General features: G+C 41.3%; 1 protein-coding gene across 3 annotated transcripts in view; it reads left to right on the forward strand.

Moving 5' to 3' along the window:
• The window catches only part of LOC126298005 (golgin subfamily A member 5), a 94528-nt gene that overhangs the window by 13864 nt on the left and 54014 nt on the right, over positions 1-26650 (forward strand). For all 3 annotated transcript variants that reach the window (XM_049989324.1, XM_049989323.1, XM_049989325.1), the window contains 3 exons: positions 2006-2357; positions 18082-18223; positions 18326-18460. In XM_049989324.1, the coding sequence (XP_049845281.1) occupies positions 2006-2357; positions 18082-18223; positions 18326-18460 (629 nt within the window). The remainder of the gene's footprint in view (positions 1-2005; positions 2358-18081; positions 18224-18325; positions 18461-26650) is intronic.

Here is a 26650-nt window from a genome sequence, read left to right on the forward strand (position 1 = left end):
GAAGTTTTGTGAGCTCCTCTCAGGTGCACAGATTTGGGTGACGCCTTGCATTTTCATGGAGAAGGAGAAGTGCATTTGCATTTTTCTGGTGACAAACACACTGAAGCAGTTTATTCAATTTTCGGAGGAGTTGCTCATTGCAATATGAGGGAGGACATCAAACAGTATAACGCCTTCAGAGTCCCAGAAGAGTGTTTCCATGGCTTTACCAGCCAATGAAACTATAATGGCTGAAGTGGGAATATTCCACTATATCACACAACACATTTCTCATATTATCAACCAAAATAGCCTGAGGGAAAAAAAAAAAAAAAAAAAAAACATTACATTTGTTATTGAATGCCCCTTTTATTTATAGGAAACCATTTCCAACTTATGTAGGTAATACTAGAAACAGAGAAAATTTCATGTTGCTAGCTCATGGATTAAAACTTTATTCCTAGCAGCATTCCCAGGCTGTTAATTTATAATAAATTAAAAGGTAAAAACATTTTCATATGCAACCAGGTTAATCGGAAAGAAAATTATATTTTATCCTTATGTATAAATATCGTTATTCAGTCACAGGATTTTCAAATGCTGATCAAGCTGTTGTTATAAAGCAATAAACATGTACTTATGGTTGTAAATGATAAAGGATTTAGGTTTTATGACACTCTGTGTGTGTCTGAATGATATTCTATATATTAAAAGATCACCAGTATGTTAAATCAGTGATTTATGCAACTAAGTGATGAGAGATTTAAATTTTGATTCTGATGTACCTTTGAATGGGCACAAATTACGATGAGTGCCCTACAGGGCTCAGTTCTGGACCTCTCTTGTCCTTGCTATATATTAATGACCTACCATTTGATGCTGATAAAGCAAATCTTTGTTGATGAAGCAATTAACATAATCAAGGTCAACGGAGCTGCATCAACAAAATGAGAGAGAAATGAAATATTCAGAAGTATTATTGATTAGTCCTCAGTAAAAGGTATGTAACTTAGAAAAAACACAGTTCATTCGATTTTGTACATATGAGATGTATCACCGTTAATAACAATAGAGCATGGGGGAAATGAAATATATAAAACACATTGATCAAAATTCCTAGGTGTGCATATTGGTCAAAATTGGCATTGGAAATAACATTTTATAGATTTTCTTCAAACACTCAAGTTCAGCACCAGTTTCCTTTTGTGTAATTGCTGATTTAGTTGATGAAACTATTAGAAAATTAGTTTACTGTGCAGTTTCCATTAACTGGCATCACACAGAATAATTTTATGGGGCAATTGCACACATATACACAAAGTATTCATTACACAGAAAAGTGCTGTCAGGATAACATATGGTACGTACCCTAAAATTTCATGTAGGTAACTGTCTGAAAAACTGGCATACTAACAATTTCATGTATGCAACTGTTTGAAAAAATTGCCATCCTAACAAAGCTTCACAATAAATTTGATCCTGTATGAAATTTGTTGTGAAGAATCAGATTCAGTTTGAATATAATAGTAGCATTCATCAATATTTCACTTTGAACAAAAATAGCATGCACTATCCACAACTTAACCGTAGTCTTGTTCAGAAAGGAACAAGGTAAGTAGACATGAAAATATTGGACTACCACCTCCCTTGTGAGTTAAAGATGCTAGCAGATAATGAGAGCTTTTTTAAAAAAATTGAAATAATTATATGTCCAATCCCACTCTATAGATGAATTTCTGAGTAAGTATAAACAAACAAAAAAACATTTATTTTAATGACCAACATGTAGTGTGCAGCCATATTTTCACAAAGAAAAGTTTTTAATTTGATGTTCCACACCTTGATGAATTGTTGTGAATGTGCCCTTTGGAACCTGTAAAAAAACTTAACTGAAATAAAAAGTTTTGAAGTTGTGAAAGGAAAATAACACCAAACGTAGTCGGACAAATCTAAAATTTATGGGTAATCAACCACAGCCAGGATACTTTTTGTTTGCTGTTCTCATTGTTGTTTTGTTATTTTTTAGGTGCCCAATGTGCCAGAAATTATTACTGTTGCAACAAATGATGCATTAGAATATTCCACATCAGTAAGAAACATTGATAAAGAAATGTTTGATGATGCCATTAGTGTGAAGAAGGTACCAACTGATCTACCCCAAGATGAACAGAATGATCAGTTAACTGAAGCGCTTGTGACAACAATGCACGTATGGCAGCAGGCTGAAACCGAAAAGACTGAAAGTGAAAAACATGAAAATAGTTCTGCTAAATCCAAATCATCATTAATGGCAGATCATGCTATTTCTATGAGAGAACTGCAAAATGCAAAGACAGATAACGAACTTTTGCAACAAAGACTGACAGCTGTTGAGACAGGTGAGAATAGCTACTGAATCCTCTTTTCTCTTGCCCATGTATTATCACTTGCCTGGAGAGCTATAGTAATGACTTATTTTTCTTTTTAAAACTCCCGTTGAGTGCATATCAGTGTTGTGGCAGGAGTATACATGAAGTTGACAGTTATTATACAGTTTTGTCATGCCCATAGGCACCACCTACTAGACATATTCAAAATTCACAGTGCAAAACTTTGTGTGATGCTTGTGGCTGTGGAAGAGAGAATTCATGATGGGAAAGAGTTTTCTCATCTGTTCAGAGTCCCCATAACTACCCATAAAACAACCCAAATTTTAATCAGAAGAGAGGAAGATTTAGATCATTCCCTTCTCTTTTTAGAAAGGTACAGGAATTAAGTAGCATTCTACTGCATACTGGTGCACTTGAGAATCCAGAGGAATGAAGAAACTGGCACAGTGACAAAGGAAACTTTCAAGGGACACCATATGAAAACTGTGTTGTATGCTTTAGGGAAGGGTTTTAGTGTGGTATTCATGACATTCTGACATGGGTGCAGTAAATGAAAAAAATGTGAACTATGGTGTCATTATTACCTAATGCGTCCAAAAAGGATCAACGCGCTGTTATATTTTCTTGGCTGCCGAAGGACAAACACTGGTAGATATAAACTGGAGAATGAAAAATGTGTGTAGGGCAGCATGTATGTCAAAAACCAGCATTGTGCATGATGCGCCAAGTTCTGTACTGGTTGGTATTCAACACAAGACACCATCAATCTGGGAGGCCAGCCTCATCTATTATGAACAAGAACAGGCAGCCAGTTGACGATGCAGTCAGGTTGAACCAGCACATAACCATTTGTGAGCTAGGAAAGTATCTTGACTTCAGTTTTGGTAGTGTGCATAACATTACCTGGCAGGAGCTAGGCTTCACATTATTTGGTAGGAGTTAATCTACCAAAAAGTTTACAGCTAGTGGGTGCCTGCATGTAAACCGAGAACAAAGAGTGAAGTGAATGTCTGTTTACCTGAAGTATCTGGTGTGCTTCAATGTTGAAGGCAACATGTTTCTTGAGCGTGTTATTGCAGGCGATGAAAGCTGGTTACACCACTAGGAAGTGGAGCCAGAAACATTGCTGGTGCAATGCTGTCACCCAGTGTCCCCTTCTCCTCAGACATTAAAGAGCCAGCCATATGCTGGAAAGGTGACGCTCACGCTGTTCTTTATCAGGGTGCATTGGTTATTGATTTTGAGGAATATGGTGTTTACATCTGTAGGGAAGAGTACTGTGCAATGCTGGAGAAATTATGGCATGCAATTAACGCAAAATGTCCATGAAAACTGCAAAAAGGGGCGCTGCTGCCTCATGATAACGCACATCCCCACAACACAGATGTTGTAATGCTCAGTTGGGAGACACTCAAACACCTGCTTTGTAGTCCTGATCTCTCCCCATGCGATTATCATGCCTTCGGTCTCCTAAAGAAGGGTTTGAATTGTCGATTATGTCTATCAGATGAGGATGTGCAACAGGCAGTTACATACTTCACACAGCAGGACATGATGTATTATCGTCACCCTGGTTCACCGGTGAGATGATCGCCTTAGTGCACATGAACATTTGACCTGACAGGCGTACCAACTCAGGATTGTATAGCCTTCAACTTCTTGATCGCTTCTTATATATCACATTTAGCTGCATTGTGTGCAATTCTACAGCAGTGACCAGTTGGCACCTCCATAAGGATACATTAAAGCAGTATGAATAGTAATAGTTCATTGTGGGTACTATTGACTGATGTAACCAATAGGAGAGTACTAAAGACTTGTTTAAAAAGTTATTTCAATTGTTTTCTTCTTTAATGTTTGTATTTTAGAGCAGCATGTCATCTCTGTGCAGGAGATTTTCATTTTATATGATTTGTTTACTTTTTCTTTATATACCAGAACTTTCGTAACATTACATTGCTGAATATTGTTTCGAATCGCTTTAAGAATGATACATAGAGATCAATATCGGATTTAAAACAAGTACCACAACAGGGAGGTCAGGCCATAGAGAATATTGTACTGTGACTGTGGCCTGATACTCTTTCAAGGTATATAATCACAGGTTAGGCAAGGCAACGAGTCCTAACAAGTATATTTGCTTTTCATAATATGACAACATGCTATACTGCTGGCTGTTTGACTATCACTGAGCACAGCAGGGTAAAATGTGTTCTACTCACACTTGCAGCTTGCGTGTTGTTTGACTGAGCCTTTCCCAAGGGGCGACTGATTTTTATTGTGGCAATGCTCTAAAGCTACATGACTTGTCAATCAACAAACACTTTTAATAATAATAATAATATTAATGGTCAGATGACAAGATATACTACTGATTTGTAATGAAAAAAAATCTGAAGTCTTTGTTTTGGGTGCATGTAATTGTTGAATGACTTGTGACAGAGGTTGTAAAAATAATTTTCGGACAACTCTGTTCAGTATATAAAATTAAGGACAGAAAACATTCTACATACCTGTCCAAATTATCATAATGTGCTAGCAACAAAAAGTCATGTCACATGTATTACTATTTTGTACAAAAACATGCACAAATCAGAGATGGCACTTGAACAAAAATCTTTCTCATAGTGCCCTTGGTATTTCACGGTGATTTCCATAAGCAGATCTTTGTGTGGAGCAGGTATTGGCACTTTGGTTATTAGATACTGTCAGTGTTGACATTTCACTTTATCACTTTGTGCTTTTTGTGCCATATGTCAAATTTTTGTGTTTAGTCTATCTGTATTCATTTTATCAGGCTTATACCATATAGAGTGACACTCATTTCAAAATTATGTTAGATGATTGCTGTCATATTCAAAAATTCATTAACATTTATGAGCTGCATAATCCACTCTTCAGTGGTGGGACTATAGTAAGAGTGATTTTTACTAGCAAATACGTACAGCATTCAATGGCTTGTGAATGCGCACATCATTCTCAGTTGTTTGATTATTCTAGACTAAGCTGTAGTTGATGAAATGGTAAACATTTTAGTATATGAAAAGGTGTTAGCAGTAAGAGTTTGATAGATGGGCCACACAATTACCAGTATTTCACAGACATTAAACATTTCATATGTGATGAGGACCATCAACAATTATCAAGAATTTTGAAGAGAACCAGAAAAAACTATGGGCTTAATATAAAATTAGAATGTAATGCAGGGTCAACTATAGATGCACCTCACAGCAACTTGAGATGTGCCTGATAGACATATTAGTTGTTGATTATCTTTGATAGAATACGGCAGCACACGACTCAATAGTGCCTGTGTTAAGCCTACAGCATAATAAGTAATGCCTTGCCTGGGCTTGTGAAGTAACTGTAACTAATTGGAAATACGACTTCGTCACATGAGTTGTTTTTACTAAAAAGATTCAATGGTTAAAGCAATGGAAGGATAGACTTTAAATTTGTCACACAATCTGTCATGTCCTGACACAGGTGGGAGAGGGAAAAAGGGGTTGCTGGTCAGTCTGCACTCCCGTGTGGTACAGAGCAGAAGGCAGAACAATAATTCACAGTGAAGGCATTTGATTGTTTTCTTCTATCTGACCCAACACTGGTACAGGCATTTACTAGAAATGCAGGTGGTGAGACTCGGTAGGAACTCGTTGTGGAGACTCTTGGACAAACAGGGTTTTGAAACATTTTTTTTATTCCAGACAGGACTAACTAATACACTGGAGGCTAGTTCTAGGGTTAGAAAAAGCATGAATAACACTGTTACAACAGAAGCCAGTGCAGAAGTCCCAGGAGTGGATGCTAACCACATTAGCAAACACTAGCAGCATCTTAAGGCAACAACTTACTTGCAAAACAAAACATACTGAAAGCGATACTGTTCACTGAGGCACTCAGAGAGAGAGAGAGAGAGAGAGAGAGAGAGAGAGAGAGAGAAAAGACTTACGCGGAGCTGGACTAAGGCTGGAGTCGACGAACATGGATTTGGCGTCCAGATCGTCTGACTGAGAACTCTGCCAAAATGCGGAATCTAGGGGCTTAGGGGTTTTGAAGAGTCGCATGGGGGCACTGTTTTTCCCACTTAAAGCCACCCATCCAATCCCGTAGGTCTCTAGCAGGTGCCTGCCAATCATGATTTAGTTAGGTCCCTTCTACCGCTCCTAAAGTGGGGATGTTAATGCAGTTGCACTAACTATGTCCTTATTTAGTATCAACATTGTTCAGCTGAAAGCTAAATGTAAAATCTCAGGGCTGGTATTAAGCTGGCTTTATACACTAGTATGTGCCTGTTGGTTACAAAGTTCTATGGTGACAACCTACTACAGCGTCTAGACGACATATGAAGTTATATGTTAATTCCTTGAAGAGTAACTAACGCCTTGGGACCGCATCTGGGGACGTCTGCATTTTTGCAAGGCTCTCCCCTTACTGTTTACTTCATGTTACTGTTTACTTCATGTAACAATATCTCTCCTAGCTTCGTCTGCCCTCAGCATTGTCTCTGCTTCCACGCCTTGGAACACCTGTCCTCCTTTCTCACAGCTTCAAAATAACTACCCCAAAGACATGTCAAGCTGTAGACAGGCACAGTTGAGACACTCGTATAGAGCTTTCAGCCACAGCCTTCATCAGTAAAACCACACACACACACACACACACACACACACACACACACACACACACACACACACACACACACACATTGTGTGTGTGTGTGTGTGTGTGAGTGTGAGAGAGAGAGAGACAAATGGCCAAAAGCTCTATGTGAGTGTCTTCTAATTGTATCTGTCTGCAAGTTGACGTATCATCTTAACAGTAAGTAGCAATGTGTCTTTTCCTACATTGTTGACACTCCTGCCTGGAGTTTCCATTGTTGCATTATTACTTAAGATTGATATTGGAATCATTCCTTCGGAGTGGCCACAGCTGATTTCCTACTCCTTCCTTGCCCAGTCTGAGCTTGTGCTGTCTCTGTTGACCTTGTTGTTGGTGCAGTGTTGAACTTTACTGTTACTTCATTCTTCTTTGAGATGTATTGATCTTATGGTGAAACTCATTAATGACACAGTTCATATAAATTAGATGTAAAGTGACAGTACTTACAAATATGAATTTGTAACTGCTTCTGCAAAATTTGTAAAATATTATATCGAGAAAGGTTGATTCAACTCCTCTCCTATCAGTGTAAGATGGCCAACATTTAGTGGAAATTAACTTTTGATGTAATATGTTCAACATAATTAAAAACTGTATTGAAGGAAATTGTGAGATTTGTTTTAATCACTTCTAGACAAAGGAAGGAGGGGAGGCATGCTTGCCTAGCTCAGAGATAATTTTCATTGCTCCTGTTAATTTCCATCTCTAATTATCTCATTGCCAATGGGGTGTTGAACCTTAATCTCTCTACCTTCCACCTTGCTCCTGTTAATTGTGCAGGGGCTCAGCATTTGTGAGATTCCTTGGCAGCTGTTGCTTTTATTATATTGACCATATATTTTTATAAATTTTCTTGTTGACAATGAACATAACCTTACTTGCTATAAGTCAACCTACAATGCCTCAAGTGCTTGCTGAGTGTGTTAGAAAATAGAAATTTCAGGTTATTTATTGGTTTGTACCCCTAATCAAAGCAAGCCTATTAGCTTCCTTACAGAAATTTCTGCGGCTTCATTGATTTTCAGTGTGCCTACATGTCCAAATAGCAAACATGGATTTCAGTTCCTTCCATCCATATCATATTCCATATGCCTGGTGATAATGCAGAGCAAGCTAGTTCAGTTTATCTTTCTCTCATTGAACTCTTGTTTCCTTAAAAAAAAAAAAAACAGATATTTTTACTATTTGCATGTATTGAGACAGTTTTCTTTCTGCCCATCTGTGGGCACCACTTTGCAGGGAAGATGCAGGAAACTGGTTATCTAAAGCCAGGGCCACCAGACTTTTTCTGTGTTATAGAAGTTGGTCTTTGTCTGAGAGTGGTTACTAGCTTCTCCTGGGCAAACACTCTGCGATGTACTTTCCTTTTGAAAATGTTTGTCTGCATTGTTGGCATGTATACGATATGCAGAGAGGAGTGTGCTCATCATTTCGCATTCCGCCTCGTGGGTGGTGCTAAATAATGGAACACATCAAGGAGCCCAGTCTTTGTTGACAAAGTTTGAACTTGGAAAACACAGGATTCCTGAACTACTGCTGGTCAGGTGCACCTGCCATCTATTACCCTAAACCTTGAGCACACTTCAGCAATAACTGGTAGGCATGAAAGTGGAATTTCATGTCTCGCAGAAAATGGGGGATCTTGGTTGAAGAGAGGGTCTCAACCTTAGGTATTCATAAAGTGATTTAGTGTACTTCGGGAATCTTTAAATTAGAATAGTGACTTAAGGGTGCGACATTGACTTCAGAAATATCTGTGAGGGCATCCTGAAAAGTAGTGCCACTGAATTTTTTTATTCTGTTAACAATGTTGGTCAAGGTATTACAAATGATGTATATTACTAGGTTGACTTTCCCACTTAGCTGATGCAAGTTGCAACCCTTTGCCACTAGAGAGCTTTGAATTGTAGCGGGTAACATGGCAGCGTGTAATGTGACTATGTCAATGTGAGAGAAACTGAAACCACACATTCGGAGAGTTCCTCCATACGTGGAACAATCCTCTCCTTCAGCATGGCAATGTGGGGCCACGCACAAGCACTGTGACACCTGCAGCAATCTGGTGCCTTGGGTTCACTGTCATTGATCATCCTCCATATAGTCCCAACTGGACCCCATCTGATTTTCATCCATTTCCGAAACACAAAGAACACCATCGATGGCATCACTTTGATAGTGATGAAGTTGTGCTGACAGAGGTGAGGTTGTGTTTGTGATAACAAAGTCAAACATTCCACAGTGATGGTATCAGCAAACTGATAGCTTGTTAGGAGAAATGTGTTTGTTGCCAGGGTGACTATGTTGGGAAATAAATATATAGAAATGAAAATAAGGATGTAGAATGTTCATACAGTTTTTTAATTTAAAAAGCTTAAGAGTTTTCACAAAAAAATTCAGAGGCATTACTTTCCAGCATGCCCTCGTATATCTCTGCAAGCCACACAACTACAGAAGGCAAAATTGCTCGCTGAATAACCAATACCTACTGAGCTTCACTGAATTTCATTAAGAGTGCAGAATCTTGCAGAGACTAATGGAAATGGATGTTATTGAGTATAAAGGTGAGTAGTAACAAGAAGATAGTGTTTATTGATGTAAGGAACACAATGAAGATAGTAAATGCTGATAGGTAAATAATGTAGAAGTGAAGCAGACAACTCACCGAATAATGTGTAGCTACATCATGCCAACTGAACACTAAAGTGTCAGGACTGTAGTTTGTCATGTAGAATGGAATGAGGGGCTGTATCAGGTATGGTGGATAAAGGGAGAAAGAGGTGGAAGTGGAGGACGGGTTGGGAGAGGGTAGCTGATGGCTTGGAAGGAGGCAGTAGGTGGTTTGCAGAATTGGAATATGGAAGGGAGAGGCAGCAGGTGCATGGCATAGGAATGCAACATTTAGGCGCCAGAGCCGGTGAGTTCGTGCGGCCCATGATGGGGAAACGGTGACGGGATAGGGGAGGAAACGTGGGGGCAGAGGGTGCGGGTGCAGTGATTTAGTGGAGACTGAGGCTGAGAAGATTATGGGAGTGAAGGATGTGCTGCAAGGAAAACTCCCATCGGCATAGTTAAGAAAAGCGGGGGGAGGGGTAATCCAGATGGCACGGCTTCTGAAGCAATCATTGGACTCTAGCACATAGCACTCAGCAGTGTGTTCTGTCACAGGGTGATCAACTCTGCTCTCGGCCACAGTCAGATGATAGCCAAGAGCAGAGTTGAGCACTCAGTGGCAGAACACGCTGCCAAGCTCAACATGCTCAAAGTTGGTGGCTGCTTCAAAACCTGTGTCATCTGGATTCTTACCCCCAGCACTAGCATTTCTGAACTATGCAGAAGGTAGTTCTTGCAACACATCCTTGGCTATCACAATTCTCTCAGTCTCATTCACTGTTGACCCTCTTCACCCACATCCTCTGCCCCCCAGTCTCCACTTCTCTGATCTATCCCTCTCTCCTAATCCAGTACTCCATGTCATCGTCATATTGTGCTGCACTAGTTCACCAGCTCCAGTGCCCGTATGTTACTTTCCTATCCCGTACAACTGCCTTTCTGTTTTGCTTTCCTATTCCGCACACCTGCTACCTTGCTGTGAGCTGTCAGCTACCCTTCCCTAACCCCTCCTCCTGCTTTTGCATGTTGTACTCTATATGAAGAAGATTTCTTGTTGCATATTTTCTTTCCTCAACATTACACATTTCTATTTTTATGCTTCTGTATTTCAATTTCAAGTGATTTCTACACCCTTCATCCACTTCTCACATCACTAATGTGATCATCTAGTTGTAACTCTCCATCATTACCTGACTGAATTAATGCATTCAGTATAGAGACATTTTTTAACTTACTTAGTGTTTTTTTGTTTTATATGTGCTGCATTACTGTGTCCACATCATGTTTTTTTCCTAAGTTTTTCAGAATGATCTAGCTCTTATCCTCATACTTCACTACTTGTCTTCACTTGCTGTTCCATAGTTTTTATTCATTAACTTTGTTTTAGATGAGTTGAGTCTCAAATTTCCTTCATCTGGCTATTTGTTCCACAGTCTATATGGTCACAATTTCATTGGAAGATGTGAGCACCTTGGTTGTGGAATAATATTGAAGGCTGTAGCTGTGGTTTCTCTCCTTGATGGCTGCTGCCTTTTTAAATGTTTACCGTCAATGTCATTCTGTTTTACTGACTGTCCAGTCACATTAATGTGACTGGCTGTCAAAAGCATGCATAACCACCTTTTGCAGTACAGACTGCTGTGAGGTGTGCAGGAAGAGTGTCAGTGAAGTTGTAGTGTCCTGTGGTTGGTAGGGAAACACTAACAGTCAATTTGAACACACTTTATTATAATTAAAGAAAAATACCTTCTTGGCATACACTAAGTGTTAAATGCAAGAACAAATAGAAAAAACCCCACAACTCTTGTGGTGGCAAATCAGATAACGTAACAAGACAATGGAAGAAAATACTGACCAAAATCTACTGTACAAAATACAATGTGCTACTACAATGCTACAGTGAGTGGATACAATGCTAGGGCCGGTGTAAGTACTGGCTGGAGCTGTTCCTAGCAGTTGGTAAACACTGCCGGTCTGATGGTTTAGGCGTGCTTATAAAGCCAGGTCGGCAGAGTGCTACATGAGTCACACGAGTTGCTATTGGTGGAACACTGTCACATGTTGTCTGGCAAACTAGTTCCATGTTTATTTGGAAAGTTTGTTATTGTTTCCGTCTGCTGGCGATGTTTCTCCTTGCACTCCTGAAAGGAGGTCGGCAACCCATCTTGTGTGTCAGTTGTGCGGGCCCTCTAACAGTAAGGGGCCACAACAACATTCCTCCCCCTGCGGAAAAAAATGCACAGCACCACAAATGTCCATAGGAGTAGGGGTGTCCTGGTTGACATCCATGGGTTTGTGGCTGGCAGGGGCGGGCGGCGATGACGCAGCACAGGCAGCTGGCGGCAGAGACAGCGACTGAGGTGGAGGCGGAAGCGGAGGTTCCATCATAGGGTGGTCGGCGATAGGCACTAGTGGGGTCCCGCCCCCCCCCCTGCACCCCCCCCCCCCTTCCGGGCGTTGTGGTCCACCAGACGGAGCTGGTTGTTGAGTTGCTGGCAGGCGGCAGAACTGTTGGCCCACCGGAGAGATGCCATCACCTGGCTGCAGAGTTCAGTGATGACAGCAGGCACCCAACACGCCCATGGATGAGAGAAGGTCCACGCCTAGACCATGTGCCCGATGTGAAAGGGGTGTGTCGGCAAGTGGGAGGGTGAGAAGCCTTGGGAACCAGGACAGATAAGGGAGAGAAGAAAGGTCGACCATGAAGTATCTCTGTTGGAATTTCACCGACATGGGGGTGGCACGGTATGTAGCCAAAAAAAAGCACTACCTCCTCTAGCGGGTGATGCTCACTAGCTTATTGAGTTGGGTCTTGGACGTCCGCATGAAACGTTCCGCCTGGTCATTTGATGCAGGGTGAAATGGGGCGATATGGGTGAGGGAAATTCCATTGGAAGTACAGAATTGCTTAAACTTGGTCGAAGTAAACTGTGGATCGTTATTTGTAACAATCGTTTTGGGGAGGCTCTCGACAGCAAAGAGGCACTGGAGAATTTTGATAGTCTCAGCAGAAGTGGTGTTCATCATGCGGGAGGCATAAGGGTATCCCGACCGACCCAGAGTCGATAAATATGAGCCACTGGGAACCATGAAATGGCCCTGTGAAATACAAATGGAGATGTTCCCATGGAGCAGCTGCATCCGTCCACAAAAATACTGGTGCGGGGATGCTGCCTGACATGTTTGGCACGTGATGCTGACTGACATGAGGGGGGTCAATGTCTTTATCCAAACCGAGCCAACTGGTTAGTGAGGACTATGCCCCAATGGCATCTGTGGAGGAGGTCGAGGACACGGTTGCGCAACGCATGCTGTATGACCACCTGGATAACGTAGGAATCACTATGAAAAAGGATGATCCCAAGAATGCTGGACCTTTGCATTGTGGAAACTACGACGGCTGGTTGGCCAACCTGCAGCAGTGTGGCAGCAGAGAACTTTGTAGTGTCTGATCCTGAGTGGTGGCCCACCAGACCGCATCAACATCCAATGGAAGCACATCCAGAGCTATGTCCATGCCCAGTTCCACATGGAAACAAACCAAGGGGAAGGTGTCAAACTCGTGCTCTGCCACGGTAAGCAGCCGGGACAGAAAATCGGCGTTTGTGTGCTGTTTAGAGATGCGGTAGACAGTATCAAAATTGAACATCACCAGGAAGAACGCCCAGTGCTGGAGGTGGCGTGCTCTCTGGATGGGCACAGCAGCACCCAGGTGAAACAAAGAAACCAAAGGTTTGTGGTCAGTCTGCAGCGTGAAATGACGACCATACACAAAATCGTAGAATTTCGTCAGGGCGGAAACCAGTGTCAAAGCTTCCTTTCTAGTTTGACTATATTTGGTTCGAGCATTGCTCAGTTTTTTGGATTCGAAAGCCACCAGCCTCTCAATGCCATCAGCCACTTGGGAGAGGACTGCACCCAGGCCGTAGTCCAAGGCATCGGCAGCGACGATGAGAGGCAAGGAAGGATTGTAAGCGACCAGATTAAGAGGGTGGAAGAAAGCTGACTATAGACGTGTGAAAGCCTGCTCACACGCTGTGTCCCAAACCCAATGCGCACCCTTGCGCAATAACCCAGTCAGGGGCACCGAAATCTTGGCAGCGTGGACTATAAAACACTGATAATATTTGATTTGATCAAGGACAGATTGCAGTTGCTTCACGTTGATGGGAGGAGGCAGGTTTTGAATCACCTTGACATAATCCTTAGAGGTGTAGGCCATGAGCATTCATGATGAACCCGAGATAGCTGACCTCCCACGCAAAAAAGTCACAGTTTTATTTCCGGCAGGTTAGCCTTGGAAAAAACCTGAAACAGCTGATCCAGCTTGTCTGCGAGGTCCACCGCGGCCATGCCACTGACTATGACATTGTCTAGATAATTGGACACCCTGGGAACAGAGTTTGTGAGGCATTCCAAATGTTGGAAAATGGCGGGGGTGCCGGTAAAGTCCACACAGAGTATTGATGACTAGGATCTGCTGCAGTTTCTTGTCCAATGGCAACGGCAAATAAGCATCATGCAAGCCAGTTTTGGCAAAAATGGTAGAGCCCGCAAGATGTGTGGGTACATCATCCACTGATGGAATAGGATAGGCGTCAGTGACGGACTGAGAATTGACTGTGACCTTAAAATAGCCACTGATGCATAAAGCACTGTTCGACTACTCAACTACCATGATAGGCATCGCCTAGTGACTGTGCGCAATGGGAGAAAGGATGTCATCATTTTGTCAGTGGCGAAGTTCCACTTGGGGCCTGTCTCAGAGAGCAAAGGGGACTGGGTGGGCCTTAAAAAATGAGGAACAGCAGAGGGAAGAAGCTGCACATGCATGGTGAAACCCTTCACCAGTGGTGTGGAGGATAAGAAGAGCATTTCATATTTGCTGAGCAACGGGGCAAGGAGAGTATCCGATGAGGGAATTGACACCGCCTGTGCCACATCCTTCACTGATAAACCCATACAACCAAAACTGTCAACACCCAGACGGTTAGTAGCACCAGGGGATCCAACCACCGAAACTGAGCAGTGAAGGAACGACTGTTGTAAGAGATTTGTGTGGGAAAAAATGCCATCGACTGATATAGAGTGATTACTGAATCTGCGCAACGTGCGAGTGTATGGGGATAATGCCGGTGAGCCCAAATGTTGGTATGTGGCACCATCCCCAATAGAAATGGATGATGCCGTGTCAATTTGGAAGACAACCGGAATATGTGCAACCTCCAAGGTAAGGAGAAAACGGGCACCCGATTGGGGAATGATGGAGAATACTTGCCCATCAATGGAATGCAAGGCTTCCAGGTCCAGAGATGATGATTCATGATGAACTTGTGCATCCGGAGGAAGTGTGGCATCTATGTGATGTGTTTGCAAAGCCTGACACACCACGGCAATATGGCCCACTGGGCTGCTCACCGGTGAGGGCACTCCAACCGTTGGTGAGTCTGGAAACAGTTCGGATAGGATGAAAGCCAGGTGAAAGACTTCCTCTCATGGAGTGGACCAATGGATCGACAAGGCTCCCACTCAGTGCTAGGCAACTGGTGACCCGTGTAAACAGCTGGATCAAGGCGTGGTGGTCGTAGCTGGTGAGACTGTTGAAACGCACGAGTGATCGGCAGACAGGTGTCGAGGGACAAGTCCTGTAACTTCAAAATATCAGCCCGAAGACCCTTCCTTGTTTGGTGTGTGAAACACCACCGTATCACGAATCAACAATGATGCATAAGGCGACTTGCAGGCAACGTTGGCGCACCAGAATTTACAATCGCCAGAGAAACACTGGAGCATCATAATCCATTCCTGATAAATCTGACCTGGTGACTTTCGACAAGAAAATAAAGTCTGATGGGCAGAGGCGACATGTATTTGGGCATCTAGGTACTCAAAAAGGCAGCCCTTGATGTGAGTAAATGAGAGATCTCGAGGAGACTGCTAGGGGTTCAATTGTTGAACTAAACGATGCACTTGTGGACCGACTGTTGCTCAGAAAAGCTCGACTTTGGTTTTTATCATGGATCCCATGTGCCAGTAAATGTTGTTCCAAGCATTTGAGATAATTTGACCATGGTTAGACAGACCTATCGAAAGTCGGAAATGCCGGTGGAGCCACATGCAAAGTGTTCAATTTACCTGCGATGGAATCAACTCTATGAGCTACCTCTTGCAACACTGACAAGTGAGAGTGAATTTCTGAATGTGTGAGCGTTGGCTGAATCTGCTGTAGAGTTTCCACCAAGGACTGAAGAAGCTCTTCGGAGGAGACCATTCCGTTTGAAAATGAAAGTTGTTTCCTCGTTGCCAATAACTGTAGTATACTGCAGTCGGCAGGAAAGGACTAACAGTCTATTTAAATGCACTTCATTGTAATTAAAGAAAGACACCTCCTTGGCATACACTAAGTGTTAAACACATGAAAAAACAGGGAAAACCCCACAATTCTTGTGGTGGCAAACCAGGTAAGGAAACAAAACAATGGAAGAAAATATTGACCAAAATCTAATCTAAAAAATACAGTGTACTACTACAGCGAGTGAATACGATGCTAGGGCCAGCATACGTACTGGCTGGAGATGTTCCTCTCGGTTGGTAAACACTGCCGGTCTGACAGTCTAGGCGTGCTTATAAACCCAGGTCGGCAAGAGTGCTACATGAGCCATATGAGTTCCTATTGGTGGAACACTGTCACATGTTGTCTGGTGAAGTAGTTCCATGTTTATTTGCAAAGTCTCCTGAAAGGAGGTCGGCAACCCATCTTGTGTCTATGTTGTGTGGGCCCTCTAACAATAACGGGCCGCTAAGAAAGAGGTTCTGTAAGGTATTGACAGGGAGACTGGAGCCATGTTGACTCCAGTGTTGTTGTCATCTGGGCTAGATTTCTTGAATGAGGATCTGTGGTATGAATAACCTAATAGAGGTGTCCAACAGATTCTCGATTGGGTATACACATCTGGAGTTTAATGGCAAGGGAGTATGCTAAATTCATCCCAGTGCTCTTTGGCCACACATGTACATTTCGAGCTGTGTGACACATTGCGTTGTCCTGCTGGTAGATACCATCATGCAGAGGTTAAAAAAAAAACTGTGTGTAAGGGTGGACGTGGTCTCCAAGGATACATGAATTGTTGTGTTGATCTGTTAGGCCTTCCAGAATGGCGAGATCAACCAAGGGAATGCCACGAAAGCGTTCCTCAGACTATAACATTCCCTCTTCAGCCTGGACCCTTCCAACAATTGTTGCAGGGTGTTTGTTTTCAGTCTGTCCAGTTGCAGAATTGACATGCAAATTCCAGCCTTCATTGCTGATGGATAGGAGCCAGTGTGGGTTCATGAACCAGGCACCTGCTGTGAGGTCCATACGCAGCAACAGTTGTTGAGGAAACTCTGAGAGTAGCCCTTGGTTGATCTGGGCTGTCAGTTGCTCAACAGTTGCAAGTGTATTTGCCTGTACACACCTCTGCAGCCATTGTTCATACCTGTCATCTGCGGCCCATAGTGCACCACAGTTGCCTCAGTTCCAGTTTTGGATAGTGCCATTTTGCCATGCTTGGTATACTTTAACTGTGGCAGCACACGAACAGTTCAAAACTTAGCCCTTTCAGAAATGCTTCCACCCTTGGCTCGAAAGCCAGTGATCATGCCCTTCTGGGCATCGGATAAATTACACTGTTTCTGCAGTATCATAATGACTGCATTGTTTTCCTCATTCCTTGACTTGCTTTATATATCTGAGAGTGGTTATTGCACATTGACATCGAACATAGGTGGTGGTCACATTAATGTGACTGGACTGTGTATTTTCATTCATGAACACAATTAGTGCTTTTATTGCCACTCACTTTATAAGAAAAGCGTTGTTGATAAATTATTCTGTTGGATCTGTGCCACTTAAAAATTAATTGTATTCTTTCAACAGAAATGTTCCTTTGGATAACTCTCTAAGTTGTGAAGTAACATTATGAAAACAAATACTTAATAGTCTGTCAAAACAATTCCTGTGACATTTGAGAGTTAAATTCTTTTTTCAGTTATGAATTGGAGTGCTTTTTCACTATGCCCCCTGGAGCTGTATTTAACAAAATAGAACTTCAGATATAGTTTTTTATCTGCACAGTTCCTCAGTAGTAAAAGATCATCCTACTGCTGGAGCCAGATGTGAAGTAATTACAATTTTTGTTCGTTTCTGGATCATGGTGGAGAACTTATTTTTAGTTAGCTACATAATGTCATTGTAAACAACTCATAATTGCTTGGGAAAAAATTAAATTTTGTCACACGTGACAGTTCATAAATAGACGTTTTTTAAGTACAGTCGTCATTGGTTTCTTTATTGGCTGTTTATATACTGATATTAAAGTTCACTTTTTTTAATTTTGCTCCATTTTTGTTGCTGTAGGTTTTATATAATAAATGACATTTACTTTCTGATACTTAAACTGTTTATTCTGTATGAACTTAGATTGTAATGAGTACAAAGACAGAGTTGCGTATCTTCAGCAACAGTGGAACACTATGACAAAAATGCAGACTCACTTGAGAGATGTTAATGAAAAGATGAGTTTTCTTGAAGAAATCCTTAAAAATACTCACGATATTGACTGGTAAGAATACTATCCTTCTTAATTTATATAAAAAAAATGAGAAATCTCCTGCTGTTATATTAAATACTCTGATATGGATGACTCTTTTTTTTCTCTTCCTAGGCATCACATCCAGGACAGTGACACAAAAAATGGTGTCATCGGAACAAATAAAACTGTTCAATTGCTTGAGGAGTTCATGCAAATTAAAAATGAGGACAAGGGGCCTAAGGAGGACCACAAACTTGTGAAACAGCTGTAAGAGCACCCTATTTCATTTCATAATTTGGTAACAAAAATGTAAGAGTCCAACATTAATGTACTCGTGAATGAGTATTTTACAACACTGATTCTGCTTAAAAACATTATCATATTTAGTGTTGATAGTGGAGAGAGCATTATTTGGCTTTTCCTTTATGCAAGCTAAGAAAGAAAGGTAAACTACAAGTATGTAGGAAAAAGACATGTGGAATGGTAATGATTGTATGAGCATGTGAAGAGAGTGAATAATAACTGCAGAAAAGTGTGAGAAAGATAAGAAAGTTAATAATGTAGGAGAAACTTCCCATTATTTAAGAAAATTATCTATATATATATATATTGTGGTATTGTGAGTAAAATACAAACAGCTTACAGAGTGATAGAAATGTCTGTTTTTAGTCATGTTGTCATACAGCTATAACAGAAATTTTTATTGTATGTGCACTGTTTCAGATAGAAGAAATATTCAGTAATATAACAACTAATACTGTAGATCATTTTAAAAGTGAAGTGATTTTATTGAATATTCTCTTGACTTTCATTTCTGAATAATGTGATGGACTATTCCTATTTTGTTTTTAAATATAAATAGGTAATGTTGTTTATATCAAGTGATAGCAGAAAGAAGATGTAAAATCCGGAGGAACGCGTATTTTGAATTTTCTGGCATTGCAGTTTCTCTAAACAGCCTCATGCAGCTTTCAGTGTTATCCATTAGCTCATATATATTTTTTGTGAGCAGTAAGAGTCCTACAACATTTCACTGGGTACATATGAAGCTTGTGTGCTTCACATCTTATGCTTTCTCATCATTAATAACAGCAGGTTTTGCTAAGTATGCTAAGAAGTCTTTTGTTCCATCACAAAACTGGTCCAGAATTCCATAAGCTTGTATGTACCCCAAGACAAACAGAGCGAGTAGAACTGAACACAATCACAGGCTTCCCATCAGATCACATTGTGTTTTGTCTGTTTAGCAATACTAGTTGACATGATTATGCCAAGGTAATCCCATTCCTGATGTCCAGGCGGAGCTTCAAGGAAACCTCAGAACCTTAGGCCCCCTACAAAACCTTTCACCTGACTCCATCAAACTCCTGACCCCACTGACACCTCGCACTCCTACCTTCTACCTACTTCCTAAAATTCACAAACCTAAACATCCCAGCCGTCCCATTGTAGCTGGTTACCAAGCCCCCACAGAACTTATCTCTGCCTACGTAGATCAACACCTTCAACCCATTACATGCAGTCTCCCATCCTTCATCAAAGACACCAACCACTTTCTCGAACGCCTGGAATCCTTACCCAGTCTGTTACCCCCGGAAACCATCCTTGTAACCATTGATGCCACTTCCCTATACACAAATATTCCGCACGTCCAGGGCCTCGCTGCAATGGAGCACTTCCTTTCACGCCGGTCACCTGCCACCCTACCTAAAACCTCTTACCTCATCACCTTAGCCAGCTTCATCCTGACCTACAACTTCTTCACTTTTGAAGGCCAGACATACCAACAATTAAAGGGAACAGCCATGGGTACCAGGATGGCCCCCTCGTATGCCAACCTATTTATGGGTCGCTTGGAGGAAGCCTTCTTGGTTACCCAAGCCTGCCAACCCAAAGTTTATTGATGACATCTTCATGATCTGGACTCACAGTGAAGAACAACTCCAGAATTTTCTCTCCAACCTCAACTCCTTTGGTTCCATCAGATTCACCTGGTCCTACTCCAAATCCCATGTCACTTTCCTTGACGTTGACCTCCATCTGTCCAATGGCCAGCTTCACACATCCGTCCACATCAAACCCACCAACAAGCAACAGTACCTCCATTATGACAGCTGCCACCCATTCCATATCAAACGGTCCCTTCCCTACAGCCTAGGCCTTCGTGACAAACGAATCTGCTCCAGTCCTGAATCCCTGAACCATTACACCAACAACCTGAAAACAGCTATCACATCCCGCAACTACCCTCCCGACCTGGTACAGAAGCAAATAACCAGAGCCACTTCCTCATCCCCTCAAACCCAGAACCTATCACAGAACCACCTGAAAAGTGCCCCACTTCTGACAGGATACTTCCTGGGACTGGATCAGACTCTGAATGTGGCTCTCCAGCAGGGATACGACTTCCTAAAATCCTGCCCCGAAATGAGATCCATCCTTCATGAAATCCTCCCCACTCCACCAAGAGTGTCTTTCCGCCGTCCACCTAACCTTCGTAACTTCTTGGTTCATCCCTATGAAATCCCCAAACCACCTTCCCTACCCTCGGCTCCTACCCTTGTAACCGCCCCCGGTGTAAAACCTGTCCTATGCACCCTCCCACCACCACCTACTCCAGTCCTGTAACCCGGAAGGTGTACACGATCAAAGGCAGAGCCACGTGTGAAAGCACCCACGTGATTTACCAACTGACCTGCCTACACCGTGACACTTTCTATGTGGGAATGACCAGCAACAAACTGTCCATTCGCATGAATGGACACAGGCAGACAGTGTTTGTTGGTAATGAGGATCACCCTGTGGCTAAACATGCCTTGGTGCACAGCCAGCACATCTTGGCACAGTGTTACACCGTCCGGGTTATCTGGATACTTCCCACCAACACCAACCTATCCGAACTCCGGAGATGGGAACTTGCCCTTCAATATATCCTCTCTTCTTGTTATCCACCAGGCCTCAATCTCCGCTAATTTCAAGTTGCCGCCACTCATACCTCACCTGTCATTCATCATCATCTTTGCCTCTGCACTTCCGCCTCGAGTGACATCTCTGCCCAAACTCTTTGCCTTTAAATGTGTCTGCATGTGTGTGTGTGTGTGTGTGTGTGTGCGTGTGTGTGTGTGTGTGTGTGCGTGTGTGTGTGTGCGTGTGCGTGCGTGCGCGTGCGTGCGTGCGTGCGCACGCTCGAGTATATACCTATAATTTTTTCCCCCTAAGGTAAGTCTTTCCGCTCCCGGGATTGGAATGACTCATTACCCTCTCCCTTAAAACCCTCATCCTTTCGTCTTTCCCTCTCCTTCCCTCTTTCCTGAAGAAACAACCGTTGGTTGCGAAAGCTAGTAGTTTTGTGTGTGTGTTATTTTATTGTGCCTGTCTACCGGCGCTTTCCCGCTTGGTAAGTCTTGGATTCTTTGTTTTTAATATATTTTTTCCCATGTGGAAGTTTCTTTCTATTTTATTTACACGATTATATATTATTATTTATTTCAGTATCAGTCCAGCATTCAGTTATAATAAAAGAAGAAACCACAGTACACTACTCTCATTGAAGCAGTTTAGGAAAATGGAATTCAGTATTTTGCTCTTCTGTGCTATTTTCTGCTTTGATCCCAGTATGATTGCTGAATGATTCAGTAAATGTCATTCGTCCATTTACTGACTTTATGAAAGACGAACACTTCTTAGGTTTTTTGTCATATCGGCAGACAAAATTGTACTCAAGAATTCATTGAACACATCTTGCATTGCTCTTATTACACTCAGTCTGTCTTCATTTGGTGGATATTTAGTAGATGTGTACCCTAAGAAGAGGAAGGGGTCAGTCTTTTTTTTTTCTTTGTTTTTTTTTCCTTTTTTCTTTTTTCCATGGCGATCATGACATGATTATAAGTGTCATTTGAATGTTACAAGAATTTTCCCAGTGGGTCTTGGCTGTGAAACAATAATTTTAAACGTGAACAGCCATCTGATGACATGTCAGTTCAAAAACAGTAAAGCTGCTGTTTGTTCTCAAAAAATTTCATTACTAACAGTGGCTTTTTTTGTACTTTATTGTAAGAATTAATGTGTAAAAGCATCTTGGTTTTAAAAGAGCTGTGCATATAACAAAAGCTGTGGAATTAGTCTGAAAGAGCCTTGCTGTGACTTGATAAAAGTATTTCCCATAGTACCATAGGCCTAAATAGTTTGATGGCTTTAAATTCATGCACTTTGGACAACAAGTTGACAGTCCTTGATGGGACTATGCATGAAGAACTAATTAATTTTTGAATGTCTGCTAGGTTATTGTACATATACTTAATATTGTCAATCTTATCAAGGAACAAGAGTGGCAAGATGTTTATAGCGCTGATACAGTAGACGATAAATATAATGCTTTTCTCAAAACTTTTCACGTGCTCTTTGAAAGTTGCTTTCCGTTAGAACGTTCAAAACATGGTACTAGCACAAACAGGCAGCCTGAGTGGCTGACTAGAGGGATAAGAATATCTTGTAGAACAAAGTGGCAATTATATCAAAACGTTAAAACCGACAAAATTTAAATTCAGCAGCCCATTACAAACAGTATTGTAAGGCGCTTAAAAATGTTATTAGGAAGGCAAAAAGTATGTGGTATGCAGATAGAATAGCTAAGTCTCAGGGTGAAATTAAAACCATATGGTCAGTCATAAAGGAAGTGGCTGGTCTGCAGAGACAGGTCGAGGATATAGAATCAGTGCGTAGTGGGAATGTCCATGTTACTGATAAGTCGCATATATGTACAGTATTTAATAATCACTTTCTGAATATAGCAGGTGAACTAAATAGAAACCTAGTCCCAACAGGGAATCATATAGCGCTCTTAGAAAAAAGTGTTCCAAGACTGTTACCAGAAATGCTCCTCCATGATACTGACAAGAGGGAGATTGAGTTAATAATTAAATCACTAAAGACCAAGAACTTTCATGGATATGGCGGGGTATCTAGCAGAATACTGAAGTATTGTTCTATGTATGTTAGCCCAGTACTTAGCCATATCTGTAACTTTTCCTTTAGGAGTGGTCGGTTTCCTGACCGATTAAAGTACTCGGTAGTGAAGCCACTTTATAAAAAGGGAGACAGTGATAATGTTGACAATTTTAGACCTATTTCTATGCCATCTGTGTTTGCTAAAGTTATCGAGAAGGTTGTATATACAAGGTTACTGGAGCATTTAAATTCACATAATTTGCTGTCAGATGTTCAGTTTGGTTTTAGAAATGGTTTAACAACTGAAAATGCTATATTTTCTTTTCTCTGTTAGGTTTTGGACGGATTAAATAAAACGTTGCAAATGCTAGGTGTTTTCTTTGATTTAACGAAGGCTTTTGACTGTGTTGACCACAAAATATTACTGCAGATGTTGGACCATTATGGAGTAAGGGGAGTAGCTTACAAGTGGTTCGCCTCTTACTTTAAGAACAGAAAGCGGAAGGTAATTCTCCGCAATATTGAGAGTGGTAGTGATGTTCAGTCCCAATGGGGCACTGTTAAGTGGGGCATTCCTCAAGGGTCGGTGCTGGGGCCATTGCTGTTTCTTATTTATATAAATGATATGCCTTCTAGTATTACAGGTGATTCCAAAATATTTCTATTTTCTGTTGACACCAGCTTGATAGTGAAGGATGTTGTGTGTAATATTGAAACAGTAACAAATAATGTAGTTCATGAAATAAGTTCGTGGCTTGTGGAAAATAATTTGATGCTAAATCACAATAAGACTCAGTTTTTACAGTTTCTAACTCACAATTCAACAAGAACCAATATTTTGATCAGACAGAATGGGCATATTATAAGCGAGACGGAACAGTTCAAGTTCCTAGGCGTTCGGATAGATAGTAAGCTGTTGTGGAAAGCCCATGTCCAGAATCTTGTTCAGAAACTAAATGCTGCTTTATTTACCATTAGAACAGTATCTGAAATAAGTGACACTTCAGCATGAAAAGTAGTCTACTTTGCATATTTTCATACGCTTATGTCGTATGGTATTATTTTTTGGGGTAATTCTTCTGATTCAAAAAGGGTATTTTTGGCTCAAAAACGGGCTGTTCGAGTTATATGTGGTGTAAGTTCGAGAACCTCTTGTCGACCCCTATTCAATAGTCTGGAAATTCTGACATTGCCCTCACAGTATATATTTTATTTAATATCATTTGTTGTTAGCGATATTAGCCTATTCCCAAGAGTTAGCAGCTTTCACTCAGTTAATACTAGGCAGAAATGAAATCTATGTTTAATGCACTTCCTTGACTCTTGTGCAGAAAGGAGTGCAGTATTCTGCTGCATCAATTTTCAATAAGCTACTACAAGAACTCAAAAATCTTAGCAGTAGCCCAAACTCTTTTAAGTCTAAACTGAAGAGTTTCCTCATGGCTCACTCCTTCTATTCTGTCGAGGAGCTCCTGGAAGAGCTAAAAAATTAAGCAAATTCCAGTGTTACACTGTTGATTTTCTTTATTTAAAATTACGACTTGTCACCTGAATATGTTTTTTTTTTTTTATATTTCATTTTATCTGTTTCTAATATCGTGTTATAATTTCGTGTATTGACTTGTTCCATGACCATGGAGACTTCTCCTTAAATTGGTCCCACGGAACAATAAATAAATAATTAAATAAACCATTTTGAAAGTAAACTGAAATATAAATGACATTTCCCCCAAATCATAGCTGTATAGCTTCCTTCTCCTCCCCCCTCCCATCATTCCCCACTCCCCTGCACCCCCATAGGCTTTGCACCACATTCATACACACTTTATCTATACACATGAAAAGTCTGTGTTAACCAGAATAGCCGTTTGAGTAGTATACTGCAGTATGTATACAATATTTTTAACACTGTCAACAGTATAGCAAATTAAGAATGTACCTTAAGATTTGAACCAAATTTTCATATTTTAAGGCTGAAAGAAGAGAGGTACACAAGGAGAAACTGTGGTAAAAGTGGAGAGGTGGTGTAATAAAGGATCATCACCCAATAACTTTACAATAATTGTTGTAGAGGAACACAAAGTGTTGCTTAGAAGTTTAGATTGGAATTCCGGTGTTGCTTACTGGATCGATTACCACAAAACATCCAATAAAGAATGCATTAATTTTCTGTGTACCCATGCACTTATCAGTATTATTGAATTTAACATGCTGTTTGCTAGAGCATTGTGTTTGTAGTGCTTAATAATTGTTTCACTTCACCTAAAGGTAAATCTCTTTATTGATCAGTAGAACAAGAAGATAAATAAGTACTATCACATACACTATAATCTTCCTGCGGGTTACTTCTTGCATTGCACATCAGACAACTGCACACACACCAGTAATAATTGTTCTGCAACAGGTAGTGGTCTTCTTTCTGTTGGAGAGTGTTGGTCATTCGCGACATTGCCAATGGGTAGATCAGGAGTGACCTACGAGCTGAGATCTCTACACCACCACCACTGCCATAAGACAAAAAGTACTAACTTGAACTATGAAATGACTACTGGATTGAAACAGAACCACATTTTTCATCCATAACAAGTTTCCATTGTGGCTGGATGCTGGTAGTTGTCTAGTGTTGCAAGGGGACTGCTGCATGTAGGTGGGTGGAGGCCAATCAGTTTCCAACTGAGTGTCACTGCTCTGGATGACATTGCAATGCTGGCATATGTGGCCTAAGGTGTGTTCTGCATCCTGTGGTGGACTGTATTCCAGTGGCATGTTGTGTACTTAAGTAAGGTGCTTTGCATCAGTTAGTGGACACTACTGTATCTAACTCTTTAATGTAGAGAGGGAATACCCTGTCTTTTTGTTCCATAAGTGTGTAAGGGCCCTTATTGTAGGGCAGCTACAATGATCTCTGCGGTGGACTTTGTCGTTGTTAGGTCTTTGAAAACAAAGGTAGAGTGTTTTCTGCATCATGTTGTTCCACTTGGACACACAGCCCCCATTTGCCTCCAAAAGCACCACAAGGAAATTTTTGCTAGAGTGTGAGAGAGGGTCTGGGTATGGTTTGAAAAACTCTACTGGTAGATGCAGAGGTTCTCCATACAGCAGCTCTGCAGGAGAGGCCTGCAGGTTTTCTTCTAATGTACTGTGCAGTCCCAGCAACAATACTGGTAGTGTATCAATCCACAACACCATTATATGACACCTTGTAACAGCATTCAAGAAATGGTGTAAGCACTCCATAGTGCTGTTTGTGGATGTATGATATGGTGAATTCCTTGTCCTGTGTATCCTGTACAGCTAGGCTATTGCAAGTAATTTTTCTGCCTCCCACTGCCTACTCTGGTTAGAACTAATTTTCTGGAAGCACTTTAAATGTGAAATCAAACAGCAAATGAACAAGCACAATTTGTGTTACCAGTATTACCTCTGGCCACCTGGTGTATCTGTTGATCACAAGGGAGACAGTACTGGTAGTTGAGTGCGACCGGATGTGGACCTACTAAGTCCAGG

Source organism: Schistocerca gregaria, chromosome X (assembly GCF_023897955.1).
Source record: "Schistocerca gregaria isolate iqSchGreg1 chromosome X, iqSchGreg1.2, whole genome shotgun sequence".
Classification (NCBI taxonomy): Eukaryota; Metazoa; Arthropoda; class Insecta; order Orthoptera; family Acrididae; genus Schistocerca; species Schistocerca gregaria.